At 46.3% G+C, this 27,160-nt stretch overlaps 3 protein-coding genes across 9 annotated transcripts in view; 1 reads left to right on the top strand and 2 right to left on the bottom strand.

The window, feature by feature from the left end:
- l3mbtl2 (L3MBTL histone methyl-lysine binding protein 2) overlaps positions 1-1,322 on the top strand; it is a 28,520-nt gene extending 27,198 nt beyond the window's left edge. For all 4 annotated transcript variants that reach the window (XM_064933571.1, XM_064933572.1, XM_064933568.1 and 1 more), the window contains one exon: positions 815-1,322. In XM_064933571.1, the coding sequence (XP_064789643.1) occupies positions 815-996 (182 nt within the window). In that variant the 3' untranslated portion in view covers positions 997-1,322. The remainder of the gene's footprint in view (positions 1-814) is intronic.
- A 63-nt stretch (positions 1,323-1,385) lies between these two features.
- Positions 1,386-11,145, bottom strand: chadlb (chondroadherin-like b). Of its 4 annotated transcripts, none has more exons than XM_064933574.1 (8): positions 10,982-11,145; positions 6,697-6,867; positions 6,183-6,377; positions 5,516-5,817; positions 4,408-4,909; positions 2,924-3,610; positions 2,586-2,752; positions 1,386-2,355 (listed from the first exon to the last, which is right to left on the bottom strand). In XM_064933574.1, exons 2-8 carry the CDS (start codon positions 6,865-6,867, stop codon positions 2,061-2,063), a joined length of 2,319 nt encoding a protein of 772 aa, XP_064789646.1. In that variant the 5' UTR covers positions 10,982-11,145; the 3' UTR covers positions 1,386-2,060. The 4 variants fall into 4 exon arrangements, with proteins under 4 accessions (XP_064789646.1, XP_064789647.1, XP_064789645.1 ...); XM_064933575.1 differs by having other exon boundaries at positions 10,993-11,145; XM_064933573.1 differs by lacking the exon at positions 10,982-11,145 and adding an exon at positions 10,362-10,529.
- Positions 11,146-11,350: 205 nt separating this feature from the next.
- LOC135512004 (ran GTPase-activating protein 1-like) lies at positions 11,351-19,428 on the bottom strand. The gene is made up of 15 exons (XM_064933567.1): positions 19,348-19,428; positions 18,821-18,938; positions 18,561-18,688; positions 18,343-18,402; positions 16,127-16,306; positions 15,849-15,983; positions 15,471-15,629; positions 15,180-15,293; positions 15,011-15,110; positions 14,807-14,891; positions 14,487-14,715; positions 14,244-14,346; positions 14,047-14,135; positions 13,693-13,814; positions 11,351-12,580 (listed from the first exon to the last, which is right to left on the bottom strand). The coding sequence occupies exons 2-15, from the start codon at positions 18,930-18,932 to the stop codon at positions 12,496-12,498; spliced, it is 1,701 nt and encodes a 566-aa protein (XP_064789639.1). The 5' UTR covers positions 18,933-18,938; positions 19,348-19,428; the 3' UTR covers positions 11,351-12,495.
- Between the last annotated feature and the right edge of the window lie 7,732 nt (positions 19,429-27,160).

The following is a 27,160-nucleotide window of genomic DNA, read 5'->3' as shown; positions in this document are numbered from 1 at the left end:
GATTAAGGCTGAAACTGAGGAGCAGTAGAGTGGGTAGACACACATCCGTCACACAGCAGATTAAGGCTGAAACTGAGGAGCAGTAGAGTGGGTAGACACACATCCGTCACACAGCAGATTAAGACTGAAACTGAGGAGCAGTAGAGTGGGTAGACACACATCCGTCACACAGCAGATTAAGGCTGAACCTGAGGAGCAGGAGAGTGAGTAGACACACATCCGTCACACAGCAGATTAAGACTGAAACTGAGGAGCAGTAGAGTGGGTAGACACACATCCGTCACACAGCAGATTAAGACTGAACCTGAGGAGCAGGAGAGTGAGTAGACACACATCCGTCACACAGCAGATTAAGGCTGAAACTGAGGAGCAGTAGAGTGGGTAGACACACATCCGTCACACAGCAGATTAAGACTGAAACTGAGGAGCAGTAGAGTGGGTAGACACACATCCGTCACACAGCAGATTAAGACTGAAACTGAGGAGCAGTAGAGTGGGTAGACACACATCCGTCACACAGCAGATTAAGACTGAAACTGAGGAGCAGTAGAGTGGGTAGACACACATCCCTCACACAGCAGATTAAGGCTGAAACTGAGGAGCAGTAGAGTGGGTAGACACACATCCCTCACACAGCAGATTAAGACTGAACCTGAGGAGCAGGAGAGTGAGTAGACACACATCCTGTAATAACTTCCAGTCCAGCCATACCAGTTGTTGATAACTTGGAAGAAAGAGAACATGCAGATGATTATTGAATGCCTTTCACTTTTCTTAATTGCTCATTGTTTGTCCTCTTTTCCTCTCTCTCTAGTCATAGCAGTGAAGGTGGAGGAGGTGGAGACCCCCATTGCACCGACCCTGCCAGAGGCCCAGGTCCCTCCTCCCTCCCTGGGGGTGGTCAAGCAGGAGCCACAGGGAGAGGACCAGCAGAAAGCAACAGACAGAGGTGGAACCGATGGAATGTTGAGACTCACTGAAATTGATATACCCTGAATACAATTATCCAAACTGACCATAGATTAATGTCTGTGGTTAACTTCATTCTACACCATCACAGCCTTGGATCACCTGAACCTGAAGATCAGATGAGTCTGTTGAGCTGGCCCCACTTCTGAACATTCTCAGCTCTGGAGCTGAATACAACTGTTCCAGTTTAACAGAAAGGCCAATACTGTGACACCCGTTAAGGACATTCTTTCATACATTGAATAACAAACACCCAGTCGATGTTGTTGTATAATGTTTATTTGTTTTATATCCAGATTCCTTTTCCTTGTTGTATATACAATCCTGGATTAAAGTACTTCAGTGAACTGGTTGCTCTGAGTGTCTGTGGGATTTATGATCTTCCTTCACGTTTGACTTTTTACTGACTAAACTAGGATCTGCTATGAAACACATGCATTACTACACACCGAGACAGTAGGGTAGTGCTATGTACTGGTAGGAACCTAGCTTTGAGCTCTTTATAATGCCAAACTTTTTCCACACTGAACAAGCATCTCACTTGACAGAATTGTTCATTCTTTATTTCGATCTCCGTAACGTTCAAAAATGTTTTCAAAGTGGGAAACAGAAAGTGCAATTACAACGTACTGTATGTCAAACTGCCCTCTAATAGAGTGAGTGTTAGTACAGTGGAATGTGGAGATTGGGAAGTAAATGTTGGAGCTCCCTACAGTTTGGTTTTCACTAGCAAGCGTCAGCATAGCGGACTAAACTTCATAATGTAACATTTGAAAATGTTAGTATGAATTCAGAACATTTTCAACAGGAAGCCACTCGATTATAGAAATAACATACAGTATAATCCTGGTGTTAAAGAATAGTTTCAACATTATTGAAATTCTACATCTTTTTCTACCCTCTTCAGAATAGCATCTGTCTATGAAGACCACTGTGTGTCTGTCTTAGTATGTGTTGGTCTGTTCTGTGTTGAGTTGTGCATATCTACAGAGGTCAAAGCCTTGAGGGAGACAAGTGAGGCACATCATTATAGCTCCGACAGTTACATCTCCTCACCTGTAGTTACGTGTAATAGTGACAGCTATGTGCAATCAAACCACCATGCTTCTCTTGGTGGTTTTCTTGGAGACGGTGGGCTTTGGGGTCTGAATCTTGCGAGCTTTGGTTTTGGTTTTCACCACCTTGACCTGTCTGGGGGCATTGAGGTGGGCAGGTTTGGGTTTGGTGGACTTGGGGGGTTTGGAAACCTTCGGGAGGGGGGCAGAGGGCAGGCTTTCCCCTCCAGGGCAGGCCTTGAAGACGTGGACGTCCTTGACCCTCCGGCCTCGCAGCTCAGGTGGGTGGACACAAGTGGCCCGGACCTTCAGGTTCACCTTCTCAATCCACCTGAGGGAAAGAGAGTTAGGCTTTAACAAAGGCATTGTCATGTATGTTGAGTACAGCATATTTCTGAGTGGCCATTAAGACATGATTGTGTGTTTACAGATTGTATGAGAGAGTGAACATGAGTGGGTTACAGCACGTGTGTACATGAGCGAGGAAGAAAGAGGGGGAGTTTGCAAGCATGTATCATTGTGTGTATGTGATAGAGAGAGCGTAATGTGCGGATGTGGTACATGCGTAGTGGCAGCAGGGGGCAGTCACATAGCAGAGGGTTCTCTGCCAGGTTGATGACCTCCAGGCCGGTCAGAGGGTTGAAGTCAGGCACCTCCTCTAGTTGGTTTCCCTCTAGGTATAGACTCCTCAGACCAGCACCCAGCCCTGCCAGAGAGTCCTTAGACATCTGCAGGAGAACCACAAAACACAGGCGTGTCATGGGGAGGGAATAGGAGAGAAGAGAAACTGGAGCATACGAGATTGCAAGGGAATGAAGGGAGATACACGAAAACAACGAGAATGTAGATGAGTGACAGGAAAACCACAGATGTACTGGCATGTAAATATATCCCCTCACCTTCTCCAAACCCATGCCGTCCAGATACAGATCCTTCAGTGCCCTAGCTAATGGCTGGAAAGCATGCGGCCCAATCCAGCGAATGGGATTCCCAGACAACCGTAACTCTCCCAGGTTGCCTGTCTTCGCTAGCGCATCACTGGGAACCTCCTTGAGCTTGTTCCCTCCCAAGTGAAGAGTGTCGAGGTCGGGGGATGGGTCAAGTGCCCTGGGGGCCACATCATTGATGAAGTTGGAGGTCAGATAGAGCCCCCTCAGCTTCTCAGCCCCATTCAGGATCCCTGGCTCCAGCTTGGCGATGGAGTTGTTCTCCATGTGAAGGGCCAGCAGACCAGGCAGCAGCTTGAAGGCCCCCTTGGGGAAGACTGTGAATTTGTTCTTCTCCAAGTGGAGGTAGGTGAGCTGAGGCATGCCCTTGAAGGCGTCAGGGCTGAGGGAGTCAAGCTCATTCTCTGAGAGGTAAAGGTAGACCAGCCCTTTCAAGCCATGGAACGCACCAGGCTCCACCTCCACAATCTTACAGCGCTGTAGATGGAGGGAGACTACCTTGGCAACGCCGGGAAAACTGTTGGCAGGGATGTAGTGGAAGTGGTTGCCCCGCAGGTCGAGGAGGCGTGTGTCGGGGGAGAAGCCGAGGGGGACTTTGTTGTGGCCGCGGTTCTCACAGGAGGAGTGGTGTGTCTCACCCTGAGGGGAACAATGGAGGACAGGAGGGATGGATAAGGGAGGACGGGAGGGGTGGATAAGGGATGGATAAGGGGTGGATAAGGGATGACGGGAGGGGTGGATAAGGGGGTGGATAAGGGATGGATAAGGGAGGGGTGGATAAGGGAGGACGGGAGGGGTGGATAAGGGATGGATAAGGGAGGGGTGGATAAGGGGTAGATAAGGGAGGACGGGAGGGGTGAATAAGGGAGGACGGGAGGGGTGGATAAGGGAGGACAGGAGGGGTGGATAAAGGGTGGATAAGGGAGGACGGGAGGGGTGGATAAGGGAGGAAAGGCGGGATGGATAAGGGAGGACAGGAGGGTTAGATAAGGGAGGACAGGAGGGATGGATAAGGGAGGGGTGGATAAGTGGGTGGATAAGGGGTGGATAAGGGAAGACAGGAGGGATGGATAAGGGAGGACGGGAGGGGTGGATAAGGGAGGACAGGAGGAGTGGATAAGGGAGGAAAGGCGGGATGGATAAGGGAGGACAGGCGGGATGGATAAGGGAGTACAGGAGGGTTGGATAAGGGAGGACAGGAGGGATAGATAAGGGAAGACAGGAGGGATGGATAAGGGAAGACAGGAGGGATGGATAAGGGAGGACAGGAAGGATGGATAAGGGAGGACAGGAGGGATAGATAAGGGAGGACAGGCGGGATGGATAAGGGAAGACAGGAGGAATAAGATAGAAGAGAGAGGGTTTGGTGAGGTAAATACATTTTAGGATGGCAAGATCATAACCCATATCAAAATCTCAGCATCCCCCTCTCTCACCTCACAGGCACAGTTGGCAGGACACTTGACCTTGTTGATGGGCTCGGGGGTGGGGGGCGACATCACCCTAGTCTGCTCCTCAAACTCAGCCTTCAGCATGGCCTCCTGGCTCTGGCAGCGCAGGTCCCGGGGGTGGATGGCCTCCAGGTTCTCCCCAGAGAAGTGAGCCGGTCCCCCGCAAGCCCCCATCAGCTTCACCTTCTTCCGGATGCCCCACTCCCTCAGCGGCAGCAGGTAGCAGTTGCAGTAGATGGGGTTTCCAGCCAGGTTAAGGCGGGCCAGCTTGGGGGAGGCTGGAGTGAAGGGCTGGAGGACACGGAGCTGGTTGTGGCTGAGGTCCAGGTGGGTGAGAGAGGGGGACAGGGACACGGCCGTGTGGGACAGGTCCTGCAGGGACATGTGGTCCATGAAGAGGTGGGTGAGTTTGTTCATGGAGACAGTCTCCTCACCCAGGAACGTCATGGGGTTGAAGCTGAGGTCCAGACGGGTCACCTCTGGGAGTCTGGAGAGAGGGAACAGATAGAGGGAATGAGAGAGAGAGAGAGAGAGAGAGAGAGAGAGAGAGAACCTGAGACGGAGCTGCATTTCCTGACAAAATGTAAAAATATAAAACAAATAGAGAGTGTCATTTTCCCAAATTTGAAACCCTTATTCAAGGTTTCAAAGACCTCTGTTCAGGATAGGCTACCCGTCCTGTTGGGGGAGGACGCATAGAGCTGTGGGTTGGCAGCACACTACATTGCTGCCTGCCATGAGTTGAGGGACAGTCTCTGACAGGCCAATTAACCTGCACATGTACTCTACTGTATGCTTATTGTTACTGTTCAATGTATGGTTATTTTGACCCTTGATGATTGTTGTTACTGTTGTCCCGATGACAATTTTGATTCTCATTTTTATTTATTTTTTATATTGTAAATATCCAAAATAAGCTTTGGCAATATGTACATTGTTGCGTCATGCCAATAAAGCGAATTGAATTGAATTTTAAAAATTGAGAGAGAGAGAGGGGAATGAGGAATGGATGGTTGGTAGAATAGGCCTTTATGGTGCCTGGAAAAAGGGTGTTGTGGTGTATGTCAGGGAAGAGATAACACAACAATCATACCTGGTCATGGTCTCAGTAGGAAAGAACTGCAGCTCGTTGTGGTCGAGGCTGAGGCGCGTGAGGGTGAACAGGCCTGCGAAGGCCTCAGTGGCCATGTAGTTAACAGAGTTGTGGCTAAGGCGCAACCACTTTATGTTCTGCAGGCCCTGGAAGGCCATGTTGGGGATATAGGTGAGCTGGTTGTGGGTGAGGGAGAGCAGGTTGAGGAACCCCAGCTGAGAGAAGGCCCCTGGCTGGATCTCCTCCACTCGGTTACGGTCAATCAGCAGCTGCTTCAGTGAGGAGAGACCGTCAAACGACTCCTGGAGATGGGAGAGGAGAGAGAGTGGGAGGAAGGGGGAATGAGAGGGAGGGGAGAGAGTGGGAGGAAGGGGGAATGAGAGGGAGGGGAGAGAGTGGGAGGAAGGGGGAATGAAAGGGAGGGGAAAGAGTGGGAGGAAGGGGGAATGAGAGGGAGGGGAGAGTGGGAGGAAGGGGAAATGAGAGGGAGGGGAGAGAGTGGCAGCAAGACAGAGAGAGAGAGAGCGAGAGAGAGAGAGAGAGAGAGATAAAAGGAAATGAGATGAAGAAAGAGAGTGTGGAGCTTTTCATTTTCAATACCAAGTTCCCCCAGAAACATAGTCAAACCACAGAAACAGTCACATATAACACTGCAAATCTCTCTCACCTGATAAAGGATCTCCATGTTGTTGTTGGCCAGGTTGAGGAAGACGAGACGGCCCAGAGCACGGAATGCCCCCTCCTTCACGGTGCGGAGATTGCAGCGCTGCAATGACAGGTGTGTCAGGTACGGCGTGTGTTTGAACGCACCTGATGGCAGCTCCTGGATGTAGTTGCTTCTCAGATCCAGTTTCACTGTGATCTGATGGGGGGGGATTGATAATGATTGAGATTTGTTTAATATGATTTTGTTATTCAACCTTTAGTGTCCCCGGCTGCACGTTTTGGTTTTTGCCCGAGCACTACACAGCTGATTCAAATAATCAACCCATCACCAAGCATTATTTGAATGAACTGTGTAGTGCTCGGGCAAAAACCAAAACGTCCACCCAGGGGGCCCCGGGACATGGTCTGGGAAACCCTGCTGTATTCAAACAGGTTTCCCCTTGAATTGTAATCATTAGGCTTACTTCATAAAATCCAAAATTTCAATGAGTCAGTCACATGAGGTTTAGGCTTACCTCGTCGATTGTGGAAGGCACCTCTGTCAGGTTTTTGTTGACACAGGTAACAGTGAGTGAGATTTGGTCACATATGCACTCCTTTGGGCACTTGCCAAGGTGCGCCCCCGGGATGGCCAAGAACAGTACCAGCAGAGACCACAAGGCTACCGGGCAGTCCATCGAATACATCTGGAAAATCAAAGGAGATTCAACTGGCTGCGCAAATATTATTCTACTACAAGATAAACAAAGTTGACAGCCATTCCATATCCCATGTAGACCTATATGTTTTAGAGAGTCTCAGTTTTATCCCTTTATCGAGTTAATCTAATTTCTCAACCCGTCTATTTTTCGGATTAGAGTAATTTGGGCTATTTGCTTTCTCAAATCTTTGCAAGTATGCGTCGGTTTTCGCCGGGCTACATTCCACGGCTTAATTATCAACTCAGTGAGACATCTCGACTTGAAAATCCGTTTCACACCTCGCAGCGTTAAAACTATCTTTATACATGCATTTAAATGTGGTCCCAACAACTCCAATTACGCATAAAGTTAATCCATTCGTAAAACGATATAAATCCGTATTTATTCAATATCCTACATAAGATAATAGTTATAATGTATCTTTATGCTAAAGTTCCCTAACTGATTGTAGGCTAAAACTCCACGAGACCATGCAGCTTTGGTCATTGGTTATTGTCTTACAACTGGACCGTTTTATCGTCATCTCTTCATTCAAAGACGCGTGATTTATTGCTGCCTCTTCTTGCCCTTTGTGCTGTTGTCTGTGCCCAATAATGTTTGTACCGTGTTTTGTGCTGCTGCCATGTTCTGTTGCCTTAGGTCTCTCTTTATGTAGTGTTGTGGTGTCTCTTGTCGTGTTGTCTCTTGTCGTGTTGTGGTGTGTCTTTATGTCGTGTTGTGGTGTCCCTTGTCGTGTTGTCTCTTGTCGTGTTGTGGTGTCTCTTTATGTAGTGTTTCTGTATGTCGTGTTGTGGTGTCTCTTTAAGTAGTGTTGTGGTGTCTCTTTAAGTAGTGTTGTGGTGTCTCTTGTCGTGTTGTCTCTTGTCGTGTTGTGGTGTTGTAGTGTCTCTTGTCGTGTTGTAGTGTCTCTTGTCGTGTTGTTGTGTCTCTTGTCATGTTGTGGTGTCTGTATGTAGTGTTTCTGTATGTAGTGGTGTCTGTATGTCGTGTAGTGGTGTCTGTATGTCGTGTTGTGGTGTCTCTGTATGTAGTGTTTCTGTATGTAGTGTTGTGGTGTCTCTTGTCGTGTTGTGGTGTCTCTGTGTGTTGTGGTGTCTCTGTATGTAGTGTTGTGGTGTCTCTTTATGTAGTGTTGTGGTGTCTCTTTATGTAGTGTTGTGGTGTCTCTATGTAGTGTTGTGGTGTCTCTATGTAGTGTTGTGGTGTCTCTGTATGTAGTGGTGTCTGTATGTCGTGTAGTGGTGTCTGTATGTCGTGTTGTGGTGTCTGTATGTAGTGTTGTGGTGTCTCTTGTCGTGTTGTTGTGTCTCGTGTTGTGGTGTCTCTTGTCGTGTTGTGGTGTCTCTTGTCATGTTGTGGTGTCTCTGTATGTAGTGTTGTGGTGTCTGTATGTAGTGTTGTGGTGTCTCTTGTCGTGTTGTTGTGTCTCGTGTTGTGGTGTCTCTTGTCGTGTTGTGGTGTCTCTTGTCATGTTGTGGTGTCTCTGTATGTAGTGTTGTGGTGTCTCTTTATGTAGTGTTGTGGTGTCTCTTTATGTAGTGTTGTGGTGTCTCTTTATGTAGTGTTGTGGTATCTCTTGCCGTGTTGTGGTGTCTCTTGTCGTGTTGTGGTGTCTCTTTATGTAGTGTTGTGGTGTCTCTTTATGTAGTGTTGTGGTGTCTCTTGTCGTGTTGTTGTGTCTCTTGTCGTGTTGTGTCTTTTTCTCATTGGTTATTGTCTTACAACTGGACCGTTTTATCGTCATCTCTTCATTCAAAGACGCGTGATTTATTGCTGCCTCTTCTTGCCCTTTGTGCTGTTGTCTGTGCCCAATAATGTTTGTACCGTGTTTTGTGCTGCTGCCATGTTCTGTTGCCTTAGGTCTCTCTTTATGTAGTGTTGTGGTGTCTCTTGTCGTGTTGTCTCTTGTCGTGTTGTGGTGTGTCTTTATGTCGTGTTGTGGTGTCCCTTGTCGTGTTGTCTCTTGTCGTGTTGTGGTGTCTCTTTATGTAGTGTTTCTGTATGTCGTGTTGTGGTGTCTCTTTAAGTAGTGTTGTGGTGTCTCTTTAAGTAGTGTTGTGGTGTCTCTTGTCGTGTTGTCTCTTGTCGTGTTGTGGTGTTGTAGTGTCTCTTGTCGTGTTGTAGTGTCTCTTGTCGTGTTGTTGTGTCTCTTGTCATGTTGTGGTGTCTGTATGTAGTGTTTCTGTATGTAGTGGTGTCTGTATGTCGTGTAGTGGTGTCTGTATGTCGTGTTGTGGTGTCTCTGTATGTAGTGTTTCTGTATGTAGTGTTGTGGTGTCTCTTGTCGTGTTGTGGTGTCTCTGTGTGTTGTGGTGTCTCTGTATGTAGTGTTGTGGTGTCTCTTTATGTAGTGTTGTGGTGTCTCTTTATGTAGTGTTGTGGTGTCTCTATGTAGTGTTGTGGTGTCTCTATGTAGTGTTGTGGTGTCTCTATGTAGTGTTGTGGTGTCTCTGTATGTAGTGGTGTCTGTATGTCGTGTAGTGGTGTCTGTATGTCGTGTTGTGGTGTCTCTGTATGTAGTGTTGTGGTGTCTCTGTATGTAGTGTTGTGGTGTCTGTATGTAGTGTTGTGGTGTCTCTTGTCGTGTTGTTGTGTCTCGTGTTGTGGTGTCTCTTGTCGTGTTGTGGTGTCTCTTGTCATGTTGTGGTGTCTCTGTATGTAGTGTTGTGGTGTCTCTTTATGTAGTGTTGTGGTGTCTCTTTATGTAGTGTTGTGGTGTCTCTTTATGTAGTGTTGTGGTATCTCTTGCCGTGTTGTGGTGTCTCTTGTCGTGTTGTGGTGTCTCTTTATGTAGTGTTGTGGTGTCTCTTTATGTAGTGTTGTGGTGTCTCTTGTCGTGTTGTTGTGTCTCTTGTCGTGTTGTGTCTCTTTATGTAGTGTTGTGGTGTCTCTTGTCGTGTTGTCTCTTGTCATGTTGTGGTGTCTCTTGTCGTGTTGTGGTGTCTCTTGTCTTGTGTGTTTTATCCTTATTTGTATAGTATTTTCAATTCCAGCCCTCCTGCCCAGAGGAGGCCTTTTGGCAGGCCATCATTGCAAATAAGAATTTGCTCTTAACTGACTTGCCTAGTTAAATAAAGGTTTAAAAAAAATTGAACATCTTGCATAAAAAGATTAAGACCTGTCTGAATATATGGGTAGATCAACTAAAAAATGGAAAACTTGTCAAACCTGCCCTTTCCAATCACATGCGTCACCAGATTTAGACTGTGAGAAAATGTATTTAGAGGGTAGGCCTAATAGCCAATAATAGCAAGAATGGCATGAATTCCAATGTTTCTCCTAGTTTCATAATGGAAATTCACTAATTGAAAGTGTTTTTCCACATCTAAAGACAGTATTTCAATGATAGCTTAAACGTGTGTATGTAGGCTATTTCATCACAATGAAACCGTGATCACTTTGTTGTCTGATGTCGCAGTCTACCTGAACCAAAACAATTCACTAAGTATGGAAATATGGGTTTGGGAGATTGTCCCTACCTGAAACGAGGAAAATTTCCAGATAAATCCAACTAAAACGATGTAATCCTTGTTGACCACTAGCCTACTTGTTACTACTGAGCAATTGAAAAACTGTTTTAACACATTTTTCAAAGATGTCTCCACCTACAATGATCACAGACCGTTGTGAATTTTGAGTGAAAGAGAGAGTTGTGAGAGAGGGGGAGAAATAAGAGACGGTGGAATTTCCTAGGGCAAAGCCTGTGTGTCAGTGTCCCCCCGGGGATAAGCAGTTTAGACCGCAGTTGAGCTGGCACGCCGGCTGCGCACAAAGCCGCGCAGTGTATTCACGGCTGGGCACAGGACTCACCGCTGCCGTCTCCTGTAAATAAACCAAGGGGAATACATTTCCCTCTAGTGGTTTTCTACCGTTACCTGGCTATTCCACGACAACTTTCCCACGTCTCTATCTTTTTTAAAATAAGGTGTAGGCTGACAGAAAATCATGACAGTGTATTTGACCCATTCTGTCCAATCTCTAGAAGTTAAAGTCCGGCAGTTTTTTCCCATTATTAATATATTATCAATATCTGAAGGTCTCAACACAAAGTCGACGCTTCATTCGAACGCAACCTAGGCAGCATCTCTCCACCATTTACCGTTTACTCACTCACTCTCGCTCCGTATTCGTGTCCCTGTTATTCAGCTCCCGTTCTTTGTACTGCCGTTTATTCTCTCACGGTCCGTGGTCTCTCTCCCATGCTCTTCCCCTGGCTGTACCCCATCCAAAGTAAACTTCATTATCCCTCCATTCACTCTGACCCCGTCTTTCGATTCATTTCTCCTGGGTTTCAAAGTGCGCAGTAGAGCTGCGCCTCAGGGGATGTATAAACAGTATGCATATCGCCTAGCTACTGTAAGGCTTCTATAAGGAGGCAGTGGCAGTGAAAATAAACAAGAAGAGGAATTGCCTCTGGTTTGAGGATTACCGTTTAAGTGTGATTAAAATGAACAAACACACTGAGGACTCTTGGAAAAGTAATATTTTATCACATCACTCACTTCATCTCAATACAATCAGATTAACATGAAAAACATCAATATAGTCCTGATGATACTGTACATCTATTCCAATGTTATACAGATCAATGTTCATTACATTAAAGTTGTAAGACACATGAGAATCAAAGGTAAATTCTATTTTCCCCCATAAGTTCCCTTTCAACAAGTTAGTCTCCTGAGCTCCACATTGTTATAACGGCATACAGTACAAGAGCAATACATACATAGATGTCTATTCCTGTCCATACGGTGCGATGCACAGGCATACTGTAGTCCACTCCTCACCGTCTGATGCACAGGCATACTGTAGTCCACTCCTCACCGTCTGATGCACAGGCATACTGTAGTCCACTCCTCACCGTCTGATGCACAGGCATACTGTAGTCCACTCCTCACCGTCTGATGCACAGGCATACTGTAGTCCACTCCTCACCGTCTGATGCACAGGCATACTGTAGTCCACTCCTCACCGTCTGATGCACAGGCATACTGTAGTCCACTCCTCACCGTCTGATGCACAGGCATACTGTAGTCCACTCCTCACCGTCTGATGCACAGGCATACTGTAGTCCACTCCTCACCGTCTGATGCACAGTAATGAATCTGACCTGGTTGAACTCGGGAATAATATGGTGGGATAATATTAAGGCTGAACAGTACAGACGTGGCCAGCTAGGTTCATCTAGAACGTAATACCATGTTCTTACTGAATCTGACCACCATTCTTGTTTGTGTGCCCATCAACTTCAATATTTATTCAGTTTTTCAAATCACTTTCTCCCCACGATGTCTTTAGTTTAAAGGCTTAACGAAAATGTCCCTTTTTTGTAAAAAAAAAAAAATAGTAACAAGATCAAATAGAAAAATAAAATTGAGGAAACCCTGTCAGAATAACTAGTCTTCAATACGTCTTCATTGGAGGAGCTTCATGAATCTAAAACGCACAGGTATGTATTGAGTGTAGGTAGATTGGTTTTCGTCCCCTTCTTCTGTCCAGTGTAAAGTATCTATGTGAGGTCCTCATGCAAGGAATGTCCCTTTATCAGTGCAGTGTGTGTCCTGAGTGGGAGTGTGTGCGGCTTTGACTGGTTCATTTGGGCTGCAGGAGGGCTCAGCATTCCGGGGAGATCCTTCTCTCCAGTGTGGACTTGAGACTATCTCGGGCATGGCTGCAGGACTTCAGGGCTTTACCGTGCCTGTAGGTTGCATACACAGACGCATAAGAACTTTTACCTCCACGACAGTGGGAAAATCTAAGCTCATCACAAGATTAAAACAAGAAAATAAATGTATTTGAAAAGAGTTTCAAATAGTATTTATAGGAAATTATTTTCATATAGAAGTAGTTGATTAAGCCAAATACACAGAAAAAGTATTTAAAATACAAATGTGCTGTATTTGAACCCAGGTCTAATTACATCACAGTGCTATAAATGACTTTCCAATAGTCCCAGTCTATATTTATGTAATAAGGAATTCCCCTTGACCACACACACAAATTGAAGAAAACCTAAATTCCTTCCTATTGACCTCCAATGTAAAAGAGACAACTTCATAGTAGATTTTTTGTTATAGAGAAATAACAAAACATCCCGAAAAGCTGCTGTGTTGTTCAATGTACATGTAACCAGGTCAAAAATCCCGACCTATGGATCCCAATGCTCCCACGTAGGGGAATAGCGCCTGCGAGAAGAGCCCAGTGGCTTCAGACTAGTCAGTGTGGGCGAGTGGGAAATGTGGGGACCCGGTGTTCAAGTAAGCTATGTGTGTGTAAAACATTTCATTACAGGTAAGACATTTAACTTATTTAGTACAGTACATTTGTAACTCCACTCACTACTTGTAGCTTTATAGTCTGTTTGTGTAGCTCATCTTGGCTAGCTTAATGTTCTGGTTGGTAGCTTGCTTGCACTCACATGGCTGCTAGCACAGTGATGAGAAGGGGCATGAGGGAAGCCCTACAATATTCAGTTTTTATAAGTAGTGAAAACACTCTGGAGCAGGCAATGTTGAAAAGTTATATTTAGACGTGTTTTTCTTAAAATGGCGTCTAGACGGATCGAACTAGAATTATACCGTGTTCCTCCATCATAGAATTATGAATTCTAATTCTGTGCGTCTAGACGCCATTCTGATGTGATAGTGACAGTATTGAAATGGAATTTATTCCATTGTGATGTATTAGAAGATTAGATTTGTTATTTTTCTTCATGGAGGGACACCCTTGAGACCCCAAGGATCATGGAGCTGCCTACTATTCAATGTCCACAACCTACCCAGACAGACTAACGGGTACACACAGCCTTACCTGGCGACAAAGGTGTCCAGCAGGGTGGCGTGGTCCTGGGGGAAGTAGTCCTGTTGGACAGCGTGCTCCAAAACCAACAGGTGACCAGGTAACACCTGCACCTTCTTCACCTTGCCCTCACCCTGGACAGCACAGATTAACATGGGAGCCATATATATTAGGGCTGGCATTACTGCTAATCAGAGTTGGGCTACATTTTTGTAGCCTGACAAGTTAAATAAATCTCATAGAAAACAGGACATTTTTTGTTCATTTCCTACAAGTTATGGATTTGAATGGATTGACCCCAACATGGTAACTGACATGGCTGAGACTCAGTGAACGGTATAAGCATGTTGTACATAGTGTTGCTACCTTGAGGAGCCCCAGCATCACCAGTAGAGTGGACAGGAAGCTGTAGGTCTGCAGGGAGGAACCAGAGAATGCCTTCTTCAACAGGATGTCTGTAGGACAAGCAGCGCAACTTAGTCACATTAAGAGTCCCACTCCAACACAGAGGCAGGATGCCGGACAGGACTTAGAGAAGAGGGTGTTTGACTGTTTAGGCTCACCAATAGTCTCCAGGACAGCCTTCTTGACCTCATGGTCATCACTGTACAGAGAGGAGATTCTCAGGAAGGCATCGGCAACCTTATCAGGGTCAGAGACATCCACCTGACCAGGGAAGTTTCCACAATAGATGTTAAAACCCAATGACAACTGTTATTGCCTTCTAACCTTACACAACAAGGCCCTCTTCAGATACACTTCAACAGTTAAAGTGTGAATGGCCCACGACCACAGTAATAATTTACGTGTTGCTGGATGAGTTCAGTCCTGTTGTCCCCCAGTTTGAGCAGTGTCTCAGCGATGGGGGAGCTGAGGAAAGAGAGGATCTCTGGATGACAAGTTGGCTCAAGGTTCACTGGGCTCTCTCTTTCATCCTTCACTCCATTCTCCTTCATCTCTTTGCCATTCTCCTCATCTTCAACCTCCTCCTCCTCATCTTCCTCCTCTTCTTCATCAGGCTCTCCCTCATCATCACTATAGAGTGTAGAACAAGGCCAATACAGCATCTAGGACGATAGCTAAATGTTGTATAATTACACCTGTGATGACATCCACACACACCTACCTGAGAGATGCCAGTATGTCAGCCCTGTCCATGTTGTCCATGGTCTCCTTCAGAGCCTCACACCCCTCCTCCCCCAAACAGTTACCTGGACAAAAACAGATCATATATTATAAACAAAACACACAAAATGGATTTGTCATTAACACTTGGATCTATATTTCATGGCCATTCAGACTGATTGAAGTAGTGCGTGGTGAATAATACCATTGAGATCCAGTTTTTCCATATGGGGTTTGTCTTGTACGGCCTGAGCCAACACCAGTGCTGCAGCTTCCGTGATCTCCCCAAAGGACAGATTTAGCTCCTGAACACAGGAATTAACAATCAGACAAGAATGGGTAATCCACCCACACACACACACACCTCTACTGACCTTAAGAGTGGGCAGTCCCTCTCTCAGGACAGCAGAGAGAGCAATGGCCCCTTCAGAACGCACCAGGCAGTCCCCAAAGTTGATCACCTGCACAGTCCTCAGGTGCCTCAGAGCCTGGGGACAGAGAGGGGAAAAGATCATTTTAAATTAAGAGAACTCGTAAAATAAAACCTTGTTAATACACTACAATGTATATGATGGCCCCAATCAGCTAAATAACAATTTTGTCCTGCTTAGCACCAAGATGTTTGACTACAGCAGAGCACTAGGCAGACATTTTGGCAGTAATACCTGAGCCATAGCCAGCGCCCCTCTCTTGGTGAAGGTGTTGTCGTTGAGGTTGAGGATGCGCAGGTGGGGGTTGTGCTGCATGGCGGTGGCCAGAGCAGTCACCCCAGCATGGTTGATCCCATTCTGGGGCATGTGCACCTCCTCTAGGCTTCCCATAAGCTGATAAGAGAGAGGAGGGAGATGGAGAAACCGAGTGCGAGAGAAATTAGGGGGAGGGAGAGTGCACAAAAGAGAGGGGAGAAAAAAAGCAAGATATTAGGCCAAGCTGCATCTAACAAGCTCAGTGTGTGAACAAGAGACATGTCTTTATTACAGAGAATAATGATATGGGGATAGATCCTCATCATAAAGTTGCAATTTGTGTCCATTTGTCTGTACCTGAAATGCCAGGGCAAGGGCTGTGGCTCCTTCGTTCTCCAAGCGGTTTCTGCCTGCTTGGAACACTTTCAGTTTCAGTGGGGCACCGAGAGCACTGGACTGTTCATGACACTCAGTCAACGCTGCCGCCAGGATCTAACAGACAAAACACTGGTTACTTTGTGGCACATCCTAACAGTAGACCAGAAAAACGAATGATGGAGAAAAGTAATTGATGGCCTATGCTCCTATGTCAGTAAGTACTAGCAGTCACACAATTGGTGTTTCCAAACTCTCACCTTGCCCCCTCCGATGCCCATGCCACAGTTGTTGAGTCTCAGCTCCTGTAGAGAGTGACACGCAGAGCTTTTCAGTAGAGTCTCAATGCCCTTTACCCCATCTGGCCCAAAAGCGTTATCACTCAGGTCAAGCTCTCGCAGTCTGGCCCCTGCTGTCATCAACGCACTGCCCAGGGACCTCTGAGGATGAAGAGAGACATGAAGAGCTACAGACTTGTGGAACATACAGTGGCAAGAAAAAGTACAGTGCCCTGCGAAAGTATTCGGCTCCCTTGAACTTTGCGACCTTTTGCCACATTTCAGGCTTCAAACATAAAGATATAAAACTATTTTTTTGTGAAGAATCAACAACAAGTGGGACACAATCATCAAGTGGAACGACATTTATTGGATATTTCAAACTTTTTTAACAAATCAAAAACTGAAAAATTTGGCGTGCAAAATTATTCAGCCCCCTTAAGTTAATACTTTGTAGCGCCACCTTTTGCTGCGATTACAGCTGTAAGACGCTTGGGGTATGTCTCTATCAGTTTTGCACATCGAGAGACTGAAATTCTTTCCCATTCCTCCTTGCAAAACAGCTCGAGCTCAGTGAGGTTGGATGAAGAGCATTTGTGAACAGCAGTTTTCAGTTCTTTCCACAGATTCTCGATTGGATTCAGGTCTGGAGTTTGACTTGGCCATTCTAACACCTGGATATGTTTATTTTTGAACCATTCCATTGTAGATTTTGCTTTATGTTTTGGATCATTGTCTTGTTGGAAGACAAATCTCCGTCCCAGTCTCAGGTCTTTTGCAGACTCCATCAGGTTTTCTTCCAGAATGGTCCTGTATTTGGCTCCATCCATCTTCCCATCAATTTTAACCATCTTCCCTGTCCCTGCTGAAGAAAAGCAGGCCCAAACCATGATGCTGCCACCACCATGTTTGACAGTGGGGATGGTGTGTTCAGAGTGATGAGCTGTGTTGCTTTTACGTCAAACATAACATTTTGCATTGTTGCCAAAAAGTTCAATTTTGGTTTCATCTGACCAGAGCACCTTCTTCCACATGTTTGGTGTGTCTCCCAGGTGGCTTGTGACAAACTTTAAACAACAATTATGGATATCTTTAATGGCTTTCTTCTTGCCACTCTTCCATAAAGGCCAGATTTGTGCAATATACGACTGATTGTTGTCCTATGGACAGAGTCTGCCACCTCAGCTGTAGATCTCTGCAGTTCATCCAGAGTGATCATGGGCCTCTTGGCTGCATCTCTGATCAGTCTTCTCCTTGTATGAGCTGAAAGTTTAGAGGGACGGCCAGGTCTTGGTAGATTTGCAGTGGTCTGATACTCCTTCCATTTCAATATTATCGCTTGCACAGTGCTCCTTGGGATGTTTAAAGCTTGGGAAATCTTTTTGTATCCAAATCCGGCTTTAAACTTCTTCACAACAGTATCTCGGACCTGCCTGGTGTGTTCCTTGTTCTTCATGATGCTCTCTGCGCTTTTAACGGACCATCACAGTGCAGGTGCATTTATACGGAGACTTGATTACACACAGGTGGATTGTATTTATCATCATTAGTCATTTAGGTCAACATTGGATCATTCAGAGATCCTCACTGAACTTCTGGAGAGAGTTTGCTGCACTGAAAGTAAAGGGGCTGAATAATTTTGCACGCCCAATTTTTCAGTTTTTGATTTGTTAAAAAAGTTTGAAATATCCAATAAATGTCGTTCCACTTCATGATTGTGTCCCACTTGTTGTTGATGCTTCACAAAAAAATACAGTTTTATATCTTTATGTTTGAAGCCTGAAATGTGGCAAAAGGTTGCAAAGTTCAAGGGGGCCGAATACTTTCGCAAGGCACTGTATGTGAAGCCTTTGGAATTTTCTGGATTTCTGCATAAATGTAATAAAATTTGAGTTTGTTATTCACAAGAAGCCTTGCCTGCTGTCAACCACACCTCAAACAAAAGAGATCTCAGAAAACCCAAGATTAAGAATTGTTAACTTGCATAAAGCTGGAAAGGGTCACAAAATTATCTCTTAAAGCCTTGATGTTCATCAGTCCATGGTAAGACATTGCACTGTGAATGTTTACACTGTGTTCAATAAAGACATGAAAATGTAAAATTGTTTGTTTTAGTTTAAGCAGACTGTTTATTGTTGTGATCAGTATATGTATAAAATTAGATGAAGCACAAGGGGAGGTTGTTAGTGTTGACTCACCAGGGCAGTTGGGATTTCTGAGCGCAAACGACCCGTGAACATATCACTCCAGTGGCAACTCTAAAAAATAAACAGTTAAAGCAGAATGTAAAGAAATACACTCAACAGTAAAATGCTGACACCCTCCCTACACTATTTTCAGCAGTAGGCCCAAGTCAGTTTGCTTCGCTCATCCTGGGAGACAGACAATTGATCTCAAGCCTCTCTCCACCCAGTACCTGAAGTTGGTCTTTGCACTCCAAGGCTTTGGCGATAGCCTGCGCTGCCTCCACTCCCACTGTGTTTCCCTCCAACCGCAGGGCCCGGAGTCCCTGGTACTCCTCTATTTCCCGCACCAACTCCTTCGCTGCAGAGACAACCAGATTCACCAACAGATGACAAAAGACTTATCAAAGCTGTTAACCGTGTTGGCATTGTTAGAGAACAATGCCATATTTAAGTCTCCTGTTGTTGACCATTTTGCAATCAGTGCACTCACCAGACTCTGTGTTGTCCAGCTTCAGTCCCTGGCCCTTGTAGCTCAACTCTCCATATCCTACATGAGTCTTGGACAGCGCCTCGGCCAGCAGGGCAATGTCATCGGAAGCCATGGTGGTCTGTCGTGTTGTATGAAAGCAAGAACAGTGAGATGAATTGGCTCGCAAAGTACTGATGATTAACAATTTACTGACAATGAGTACCAGGCATTACCAATGACTATTATTACTGTGCTCATATGAATCAACTACTCAGCCAGGTAACATGAGGTTTGAGTTGGATAGCTAGATAACAAACACGACGGGAAAAGAGAACGCAGTAACGTAGCATTCTGTTTGTTCGTGTGACAAGCTACTAACGCTAAACTATAGTAAGCTAGCCGGCTGCTAGCACACCGACGTTATCCAAAATATAAGTACTCGTTCCTTTAGACGAGTTAGCCTAAAGAAGGTTCAGTTTTTCAGCTCTTACGACAGCAAATATACACAAAAACAACATATTTAATTGTTGACAAACATGTTACAGTACCGTAACGGATGATATATTATGATCGTCGCGTTGCCTCCTTCCGCGCGCTTGTTGCTACAATGATTAACGTCAATGTTTTTTCTTCTTTCAGTTTTTTGTACACAGGCCCACTAACTTGATTGCTCTTTTCCGCCACTTTGTGGAGTGGAGTTGCAACCTGTTTGCAATACAAGATTGGCGGGCAAAAGAGCGCCTGAAAACAACCTTTCGAGAAGAAGAAGAGGATCAAGTATACTCACGGTACAAATCAGCAGTGGTGGAAAAAAGTTGAAAATTGTCATAATTGAGTAAAAGTAAAGATATGACTCAAGTAAAAGTGAAAGTCACCTAGTAAAATACTACTTGAGTAAGATTTAAAGTATTTTGTTTAAAACATACCTAAGTATCGAATGAACATTTTAAGAATTACATTTACTTATGTATTAAAAGTATAAGTACAAGTATAAATAATTTCAAATTCCTTATATTAAACAAAGCAGATGGCCACATTTTCTAGTTTTTATTTATTTATTTGCGGACAGCCAGGGGCTTGCTAACCACGTTTCCATCCAACCATTTCAAGGGATGAATTACCTGACACATGAAAAAAGTCATGACCAGCCTGATGAAAACAGGAAATGTACAGGGCCAGATTAAGAAATCACAGGCCTTCCCGACTGTAGGCAACCGGTAACTTACAAAATAAAGGAAAGACATAAGTAAATGAGAGATACAAATGATATGTTGTGTTGTGGGGTGCATTTTTGTTATGTACTTGAGTGAAGACCCAAAAGCGGTTTTAACAGAAAACAGAGTTCTTTAATGAAAAACAGGAATGGCATAAATCCTCTTCCAACGTAGTCAATGGAACAAAAAGAACGTTAGTATAATGCAGGATGCACCTGCCAGGCAGACTCCGACAGGATAGGACAAGGTGGAAGCAAACGGGACGACAGCTTGCTTCTGGCATCAAAAACACAAACAAGAATCAGACACTGAAAGTAGCAGGAACAGAGAGAGAAATAGAGACCTAATCAGAGGGGAAGAGATAACAGGTGGGAAAGAGTGAATGAGCTAGTTAGGGGAGATGTAGAACAGCTGAAGAATGAGAGACAGAGAAGGTAACCTAAAAAGACCAGCAGAGAGAGACAGAGTGAAGAGAAAGGACAGGAACAGACATAACAAGACATGACAGTACCCCCCACTCACCGAGCGCCTCCTGGCGCACTCGAGGAGGAAACCTGGCGGCAACGGAGGAAATCATCGATCAGCGAACGGTCCAGCACGTCCCGAGAGGGAACCCAACTCCTCTCCTCAGGACCGTACCCCTCCCAATCCACTAGGTACTGATGACCACGGCCCCGAGGGCGCATGTCCAAAATCTTACGAACCCTGTAGATGGGTGCGCCTCGACAAGGATGGGGGGAGGGACGAGCGGGGGCGCGAAGAACGGGCTTAACACAGGAGACATGGAAGACCGGGTGAACGCGACGAAGATAGCGCGGAGAAGAAGTCGCACTGCGACAGGATTAATGACCTGAGAAATACGGAACGGACCAATGAACCGCGGGGCCAACTTGCGAGAAGCTGTCTTAAGGGGAAGGTTCTGAGTGGAGAGCCATACTCTCTGACCGCAACAATATCTAGGACTCTTGGTCCTACGCTTATTAGCGGCCCTCACAGTCTGCGCCCTATTACGGCAAAGTGCCGACCTGACCCCCTTCCAGGTGCGCCGCAACGCTGGACAAAAGCCTGAGCGGAGGGGACGCAGGACTCGGCGAGCTGAGATGAGAACAGCGGAGGCTGGTACCCGAGGCTACTCTGAAAAGGGGATAGACCGGTAGCAGACGAGGGAAGCGAGTTGTGGGCGTACTCTGCCCAGGGAGCTGTTCTGACCAAGACGCAGGGTTACGAAAAGAAAGACTGCGTAAAAATGCGACCAACAGTCTGATTGGCCCGTTCGGCTTGACCGTTAGACTGGGGATGAAAGCCGGACGAGAGACTGACGGAAGCCCCAATCAAACGGCAAAACTCCCTCCAAAATTGAGACGTGAACTGCGGGCCTCTGTCGGAAACGACGTCAGACGGAAGGCCATGAATTCGGAAAACATTCTCGATAATGATCTGAGCCGTCTCCTTAGCAGAAGGGAGCTTATCGAGAGGAATGAAATGAGCCGCCTTAGAGAATCTATCGACAACCGTAAGAATAACTGTCTTCCCCGCTGATGAAGGCAGTCCGGTGATAAAATCTAAAGCGATGTGAGACCACGGTCGAGAGGGAATGGGAAGCGGTCTGAGACGGCCGGCAGGAGGAGAGTTCCCAGATTTAGTCTGCGCGTAGACCGAACAAGCGGCGACAAATCGACGCGCGTCACGTTCCCGAGTGGGCCACCAGAAACGCTGGCGAATGGAAGCGAGCGTACCCCGAACGCCGGGGTGGCCGGCTAACTTGGCAGAGTGGGCCCACTGAAGAACGGCCGGACGAGTAGGAACGGGAACGAACAGAAGGTTCCTAGGACAAGCTCGCGGCGACGGAGTGTGAGCGAGTGCTTGCTTTACCTGCCTCTCAATTCCCCAGACAGTCAACCCCGACAACACGCCCCCTCAGGGAGAATCCCCTCGGGGTCGGTGGAGACCTCAGAAGAACTGAAGAGACGAGATAAAGCATCAGGCTTGGTGTTTTTTGAGCCCGGACGATAAGAAATAACAAACTCGAAACGAGCGAAAAACAGAGCCCAACGAGCCTGACGCGCATTAAGTCGTTTGGCTGAACGGATGTACTCAAGGTTCCTATGGTCAGTCCAAACGACAAAAGGAACGGTCGCCCTCCAACCACTGTCGCCATTCGCCTAGGGCTAAGCGGATGGCGAGCAGTTCGCGATTACCAACATCATAGTTATGTTCTGACGGCGATAAGCGATGAGAGAAAAACGCGCAAGGATGGACCTTGCCGTCAGAGAGAGAGCGCTGAGAAAGAATGGCTCCCACGCCCACCTCTGACGCGTCAACCTCAACAACAAACTGACTAGAGATGTCAGGTGTAACAAGAATAGGTGCGGATGTAAAACGATTCTTAAGAAGATCAAAAGCTCCCTGGGCGGAAACGGACCACTTAAAGCACGTCTTAACAGAAGTAAGGGCTGTGAGGGGAGCTGCCACCTGACCGAAATTACGGATGAAACGACGATAGAAATTAGCGAAGCCCAGAAAGCGCTGCAGCTCGACGCGTGACTTAGGAACGGGCCAATCAATGACAGCCTGGACCTTAGCGGGATCCATCTTAATGCCCTCAGCGGAAATAACGGAACCGAGAAAAGGGACAGAGGCGGCATGAAAAGTGCACTTCTCAGCCTTCACATAAAGACAGTTCTCCAAAAGGCGCTGGAGGACGCGTCGCACGTGCTGAACATGAATCGAGAGAGACGGTGAAAAAATCAGGATATCGTCCATGTAAACGAAAACAAAAATGTTCAGCATGTCTCTCAGGACGTCGTTAACTAGTGCCTGAAAGACAGCTGGAGCGTTAACGAGGCCGAAAGGAATAACCCGGTATTCAAAGTGCCCTAACGGAGTGTTAAACGCCGTCTTCCACTCGTCCCCCTCCCTGATGCGCACGAGATGGTAGGCGTTACGAAGGTCCAATTTGGTGAAAAACCTGGCTCCCTGCAGGATCTCGAAGGCTGAAGACATAAGAGGAAGCGGATAACGATTCTTAACTGTTATGTCATTCAGCCCTCGATAATCCACGCATGGGCGCAGGGACCCGTCCTTCTTCTGAACAAAAAAACCCCGCTCCGGCGGGAGAGGAGGAGGAGACTATGGTACCGGCGTCGAGCGAAACCGACAAATAATCCTCGAGAGCCTTACGTTCGGGAGCCGACAGATAGTATAATCTACCCCGGGGGGGAGTAGTTCCCGGAAGGAGATCAATACTACAGTCATACGACCGGTGTGGAGGGAGAGAAGTGGCCTTGGAACGACTGAACACCGTGCGCAGATCGTGATACTCCTCCGGCACCCCTGTCAAATCGCCAGGCTCCTCCTGTGAAGAAGAGACAGAGGAAACAGGAGGGATAGCAGACATTAAACAGGTCACATGACAAGAAACATTCCAGGATAGGATTACTAGACCAATTAATAGAAGGGTTATGGCGCACTAGCCAGGGATGACCCAAAACAACAGGTGTAAAAGGTGAACGAAAAATTAAAAAAGAAATGGTTTCGCTATGATTACCAGAGACAGTGAGGGTTAAAGGCAGCGTCTCACGCTGAATCTTGGGGAGAGAACTACCATCTAAAGCGAACAAGGCCGTGGGCTCCCCTAACTGTCTGAGAGGAATGTCATGTTCCCGAGCCCAGGTCTCGTCCATAAAACAGCCCTCCGCCCCAGAGTCTATCAAGGCACTGCAGGAAGCAGATGAACCGGGCCAGCGGAGATGGACCGGAAAGGTAGTGCGTGATCCAGAAGGAGAGGCCTGAGTAGTTGCGCTCACCAGTAGCCCTCCTCTTACTGATGAGCTCTGGCTTTTACTGGACATGAGGTGACAAAATGACCAGCGGAGCCGCAGTAGAGACAGAGGCGATTGGTGATTCTCCGTTCCTTCTCCTTGGCCGAGATGCGGATACCCCCAGCTGCATAGGCTCAGCATCCGAGCCGGCGGAGGAGGGTGGCAGTGATGCGGCAGGTGGCAGTGATGTGGAGAGGGGAGCAACGGAGAACGCGAGCTCCTTTCCACGAGCTCGGCGACGAAGATCAAACCGTCGCTCTATGCGAATAGCGAGAGCTATTAAGGAGTCCAGACTGGAAGGAACCTCCCGGGAGAGGATCTCATCCTTAACCTCGACGAGGAGACCCTCCAGAAAACGAGCGAGCAAAGCCGGCTCGTTCCAGTCACTAGAGGCAGCGAGAGTGCGAAACTCAATAGAATAATCCGTTATGGATCGATTCCCCTGACATAGGGAAGACAGGGCCCTGGAAGCCTCCTCCCCAAAAACAGAACGGTCAAAAACCCGTATCATCTCCTCCTTAAAGTCCTGATACTGGTTAATACACTCAGCCCTCGCCTCCCAGATTGCCGTGCCCCACTCACGCGCCCGTCCGGTAAGGAGAGAAATGACGTAGGCGATGCGGGCTGCGCTCCTGGAGTAAGTGTTGGGCTGGAGAGAGAACACCACATCACACTGAGTGAGGAATGAGCGGCACTCAGTGGGCTCCCAGAGTAACACGGCGGGTTGTTGATCCTGGGCTCCGGAGACTCGGAAACCCCGGAAGTGGGCGGTGGATCGAGGTGGAGTTGGTGAACCTGTCTTGTGAGGTCGGAGACTTGGACGGCCAGGGTCTCAACGGCATGTCGAGCAGCAGACAATTCCTCCTCGTGTCTGCCTAGCATCGCTCCCTGGATCTCGACGGCGGAGTGAAAAGGGTCCGGAGCCGCTGGGTCCATTCTTGGTCTGATTCTTCTGTTATGTACTTGAGTGAAGACCCAAAAGCGGTTTTAACAGAAAACAGAGTTCTTTAATGAAAAACAGGAATGGCATAAATCCTCTTCCAACGTAGTCAATGGAACAAAAAGAACGTTAGTATAATGCAGGATGCACCTGCCAGGCAGACTCCGACAGGATAGGACAAGGTGGAAGCAAACGGGACGACAGCTTGCTTCTGGCATCAAAAACACAAACAAGAATCAGACACTGAAAGTAGCAGGAACAGAGAGAGAAATAGAGACCTAATCAGAGGGGGAAGAGATAACAGGTGGGAAAGAGTGAATGAGCTAGTTAGGGGAGATGTAGAACAGCTGAAGAATGAGAGACAGAGAAGGTAACCTAAAAAGACCAGCAGAGAGAGACAGAGTGAAGAGAAAGGACAGGAACAGACATAACAAGACATGACACATTTTCCTTCCAAGACACATTGAAGCTGTTCTGGCAGCTCGTGGTGCCCAAACACCCTTTTAAGACTCAATGTTGGTGTTTCCTTTATTTAGGCAGTTACCTACAGTGGGGAGAACAAGTATTTGATACACTGCCGATTTTGCAGGTTTTCCTACTTACAAAGCATGTAGAGGTCTGTAATTTTTTATCATTGGTACACTTCAACTGTGAGAGACGGAATCTAAAACAAAAACCCAGAAAATCACATTGTATGATTTTTAAGTGAATTCATTTTGCTTGGGCCAAGAAACACAAGCAATGGACATAAGACCATTGGAAATCTGTCCTTTGGTCTGGTGAGTCCAAATTTGAGATTTTTGGTTCCAACCGATGTGTCTTTGTGAGACACAGAGTAGGTGAACGGAAGATCTCTACATGTGTGGTTCCCACCTTGAAGCATGGAAGAGGAGGTGTAATGTGTGGGGTGCTTTGCTGGTGACACTGTCTGTGAGTTATTTAGAATTCAAGGGACACTTAACCAGCATGCCTACTACAGCATTCTGCAGCTATACGCCATCCCATCTGGTTTGCGCTTCGTGGGACTGTCATTTGTGTTTTCAACAGGACAATTACCCAACACACCTCCAGGCTGCGTAAGGGCTATTTAGTGTAGCCTAGTGGTTAGAGCGTTGGACTAGTAACCAAAAGGTTGCAAGTTCTAATCCCAGAGCTGACAAGGTACAAAATCTGTTGTTCTGCCCCTGAACAGGCAGTTAACCCACTGTTCCTAGGCCGTCATTGAAAATAAGAATTTGTTCTTAACTGACTTGCCTAGTAAAATAAAGGTAAAATAATAATAAAATTTTTTACCAAGGAGAGTGATGGAGTGCTGCATTAGATGACCTGGCCTCCAATCACCGACCTCAACCCAATTGAGATGATTTGAGATGAGTTGGACCGCAGAGTGAAGGAAAAGCAGCCAACAAGTGCTCAGCATATGTGGGAACTCCAAGACTGTTTGAAAATAATTCCAGGTGAAGCTGGTTGAGAGAATGCCAATAATGTGCAAAGCTGTCATCAAGGAAAAGGGTGGCTACTTTGAAGAATCTCAAATATTAAATATATTTTGATTTGTTTAACACTTTTTTGGTCACTACATGATTCCATATATGTTATGTGTTATTTCATAGTTTTGATGTCTTCACTATTATTCTACAATGTAGAAAATAGTCAAAATCAAGAAAAACCCTTGAATCAGTAGGTGTCCAAACTTTTGACTGGTACAGTACCTATGACCATAGTATTTACATTAGCAATTGCTGCACAGCTTAGTGGTGGATCAAGTGAATGAAGGCTACCGTTGGCCTTGTATGTTTTGATCCAGAACAAATAAGATGAAATGTGAGTGAAATATGAATTCATGTTATTGTACATTGGTTGAAATCAAATCAAAACAAATTTTATCTGTCACATGTGCCGAATACAACAGGTGCAAACCTTACTGTTACAAGCCTTAACCAACAATGTAGTTTTAAGAAAAATAAGAGTTAAGACCTAAATTTACTAAGAGAAAATGAAAGAGTAGGTGTGTTTAAACGTTTGACTGGTACTGTATCTTAAGATGAACACACTAACTGTAAGTTGCTCTGGAAGGTCTCCCGAGTGGCGCAGTGGTCTAAGGCACTGCATCGCAGTTGCCAACGGTGCCACTAGAGATTCTGGTTTGTCTCTGGACCTACTCACTGTCACAGTCATACTCTGGACCTAGTTTTGTCCCATTGAATAAATGTTGTGGATCTTAATGTTTTTCCTCATAATCCTGGACTATCAGACCACCATTTTATTACGTTTGCAATCGCAGCAAATAATCTGCTCAGAACCCAACCATCAAAAGTTGTGCTATAAATTCTCAGACAACCCAAAAATTCCTTGATGCCCTTCCAGACTCCCTCTGCCTACCCAA

Source organism: Oncorhynchus masou, chromosome 24, assembly GCF_036934945.1.
Source record: "Oncorhynchus masou masou isolate Uvic2021 chromosome 24, UVic_Omas_1.1, whole genome shotgun sequence".
In the NCBI taxonomy this organism is placed as follows: Eukaryota; Metazoa; Chordata; class Actinopteri; order Salmoniformes; family Salmonidae; genus Oncorhynchus; species Oncorhynchus masou.
Note: the sequence above shows the minus strand (reverse complement) of the source record. Positions and strands in the feature narration are given on the sequence as shown.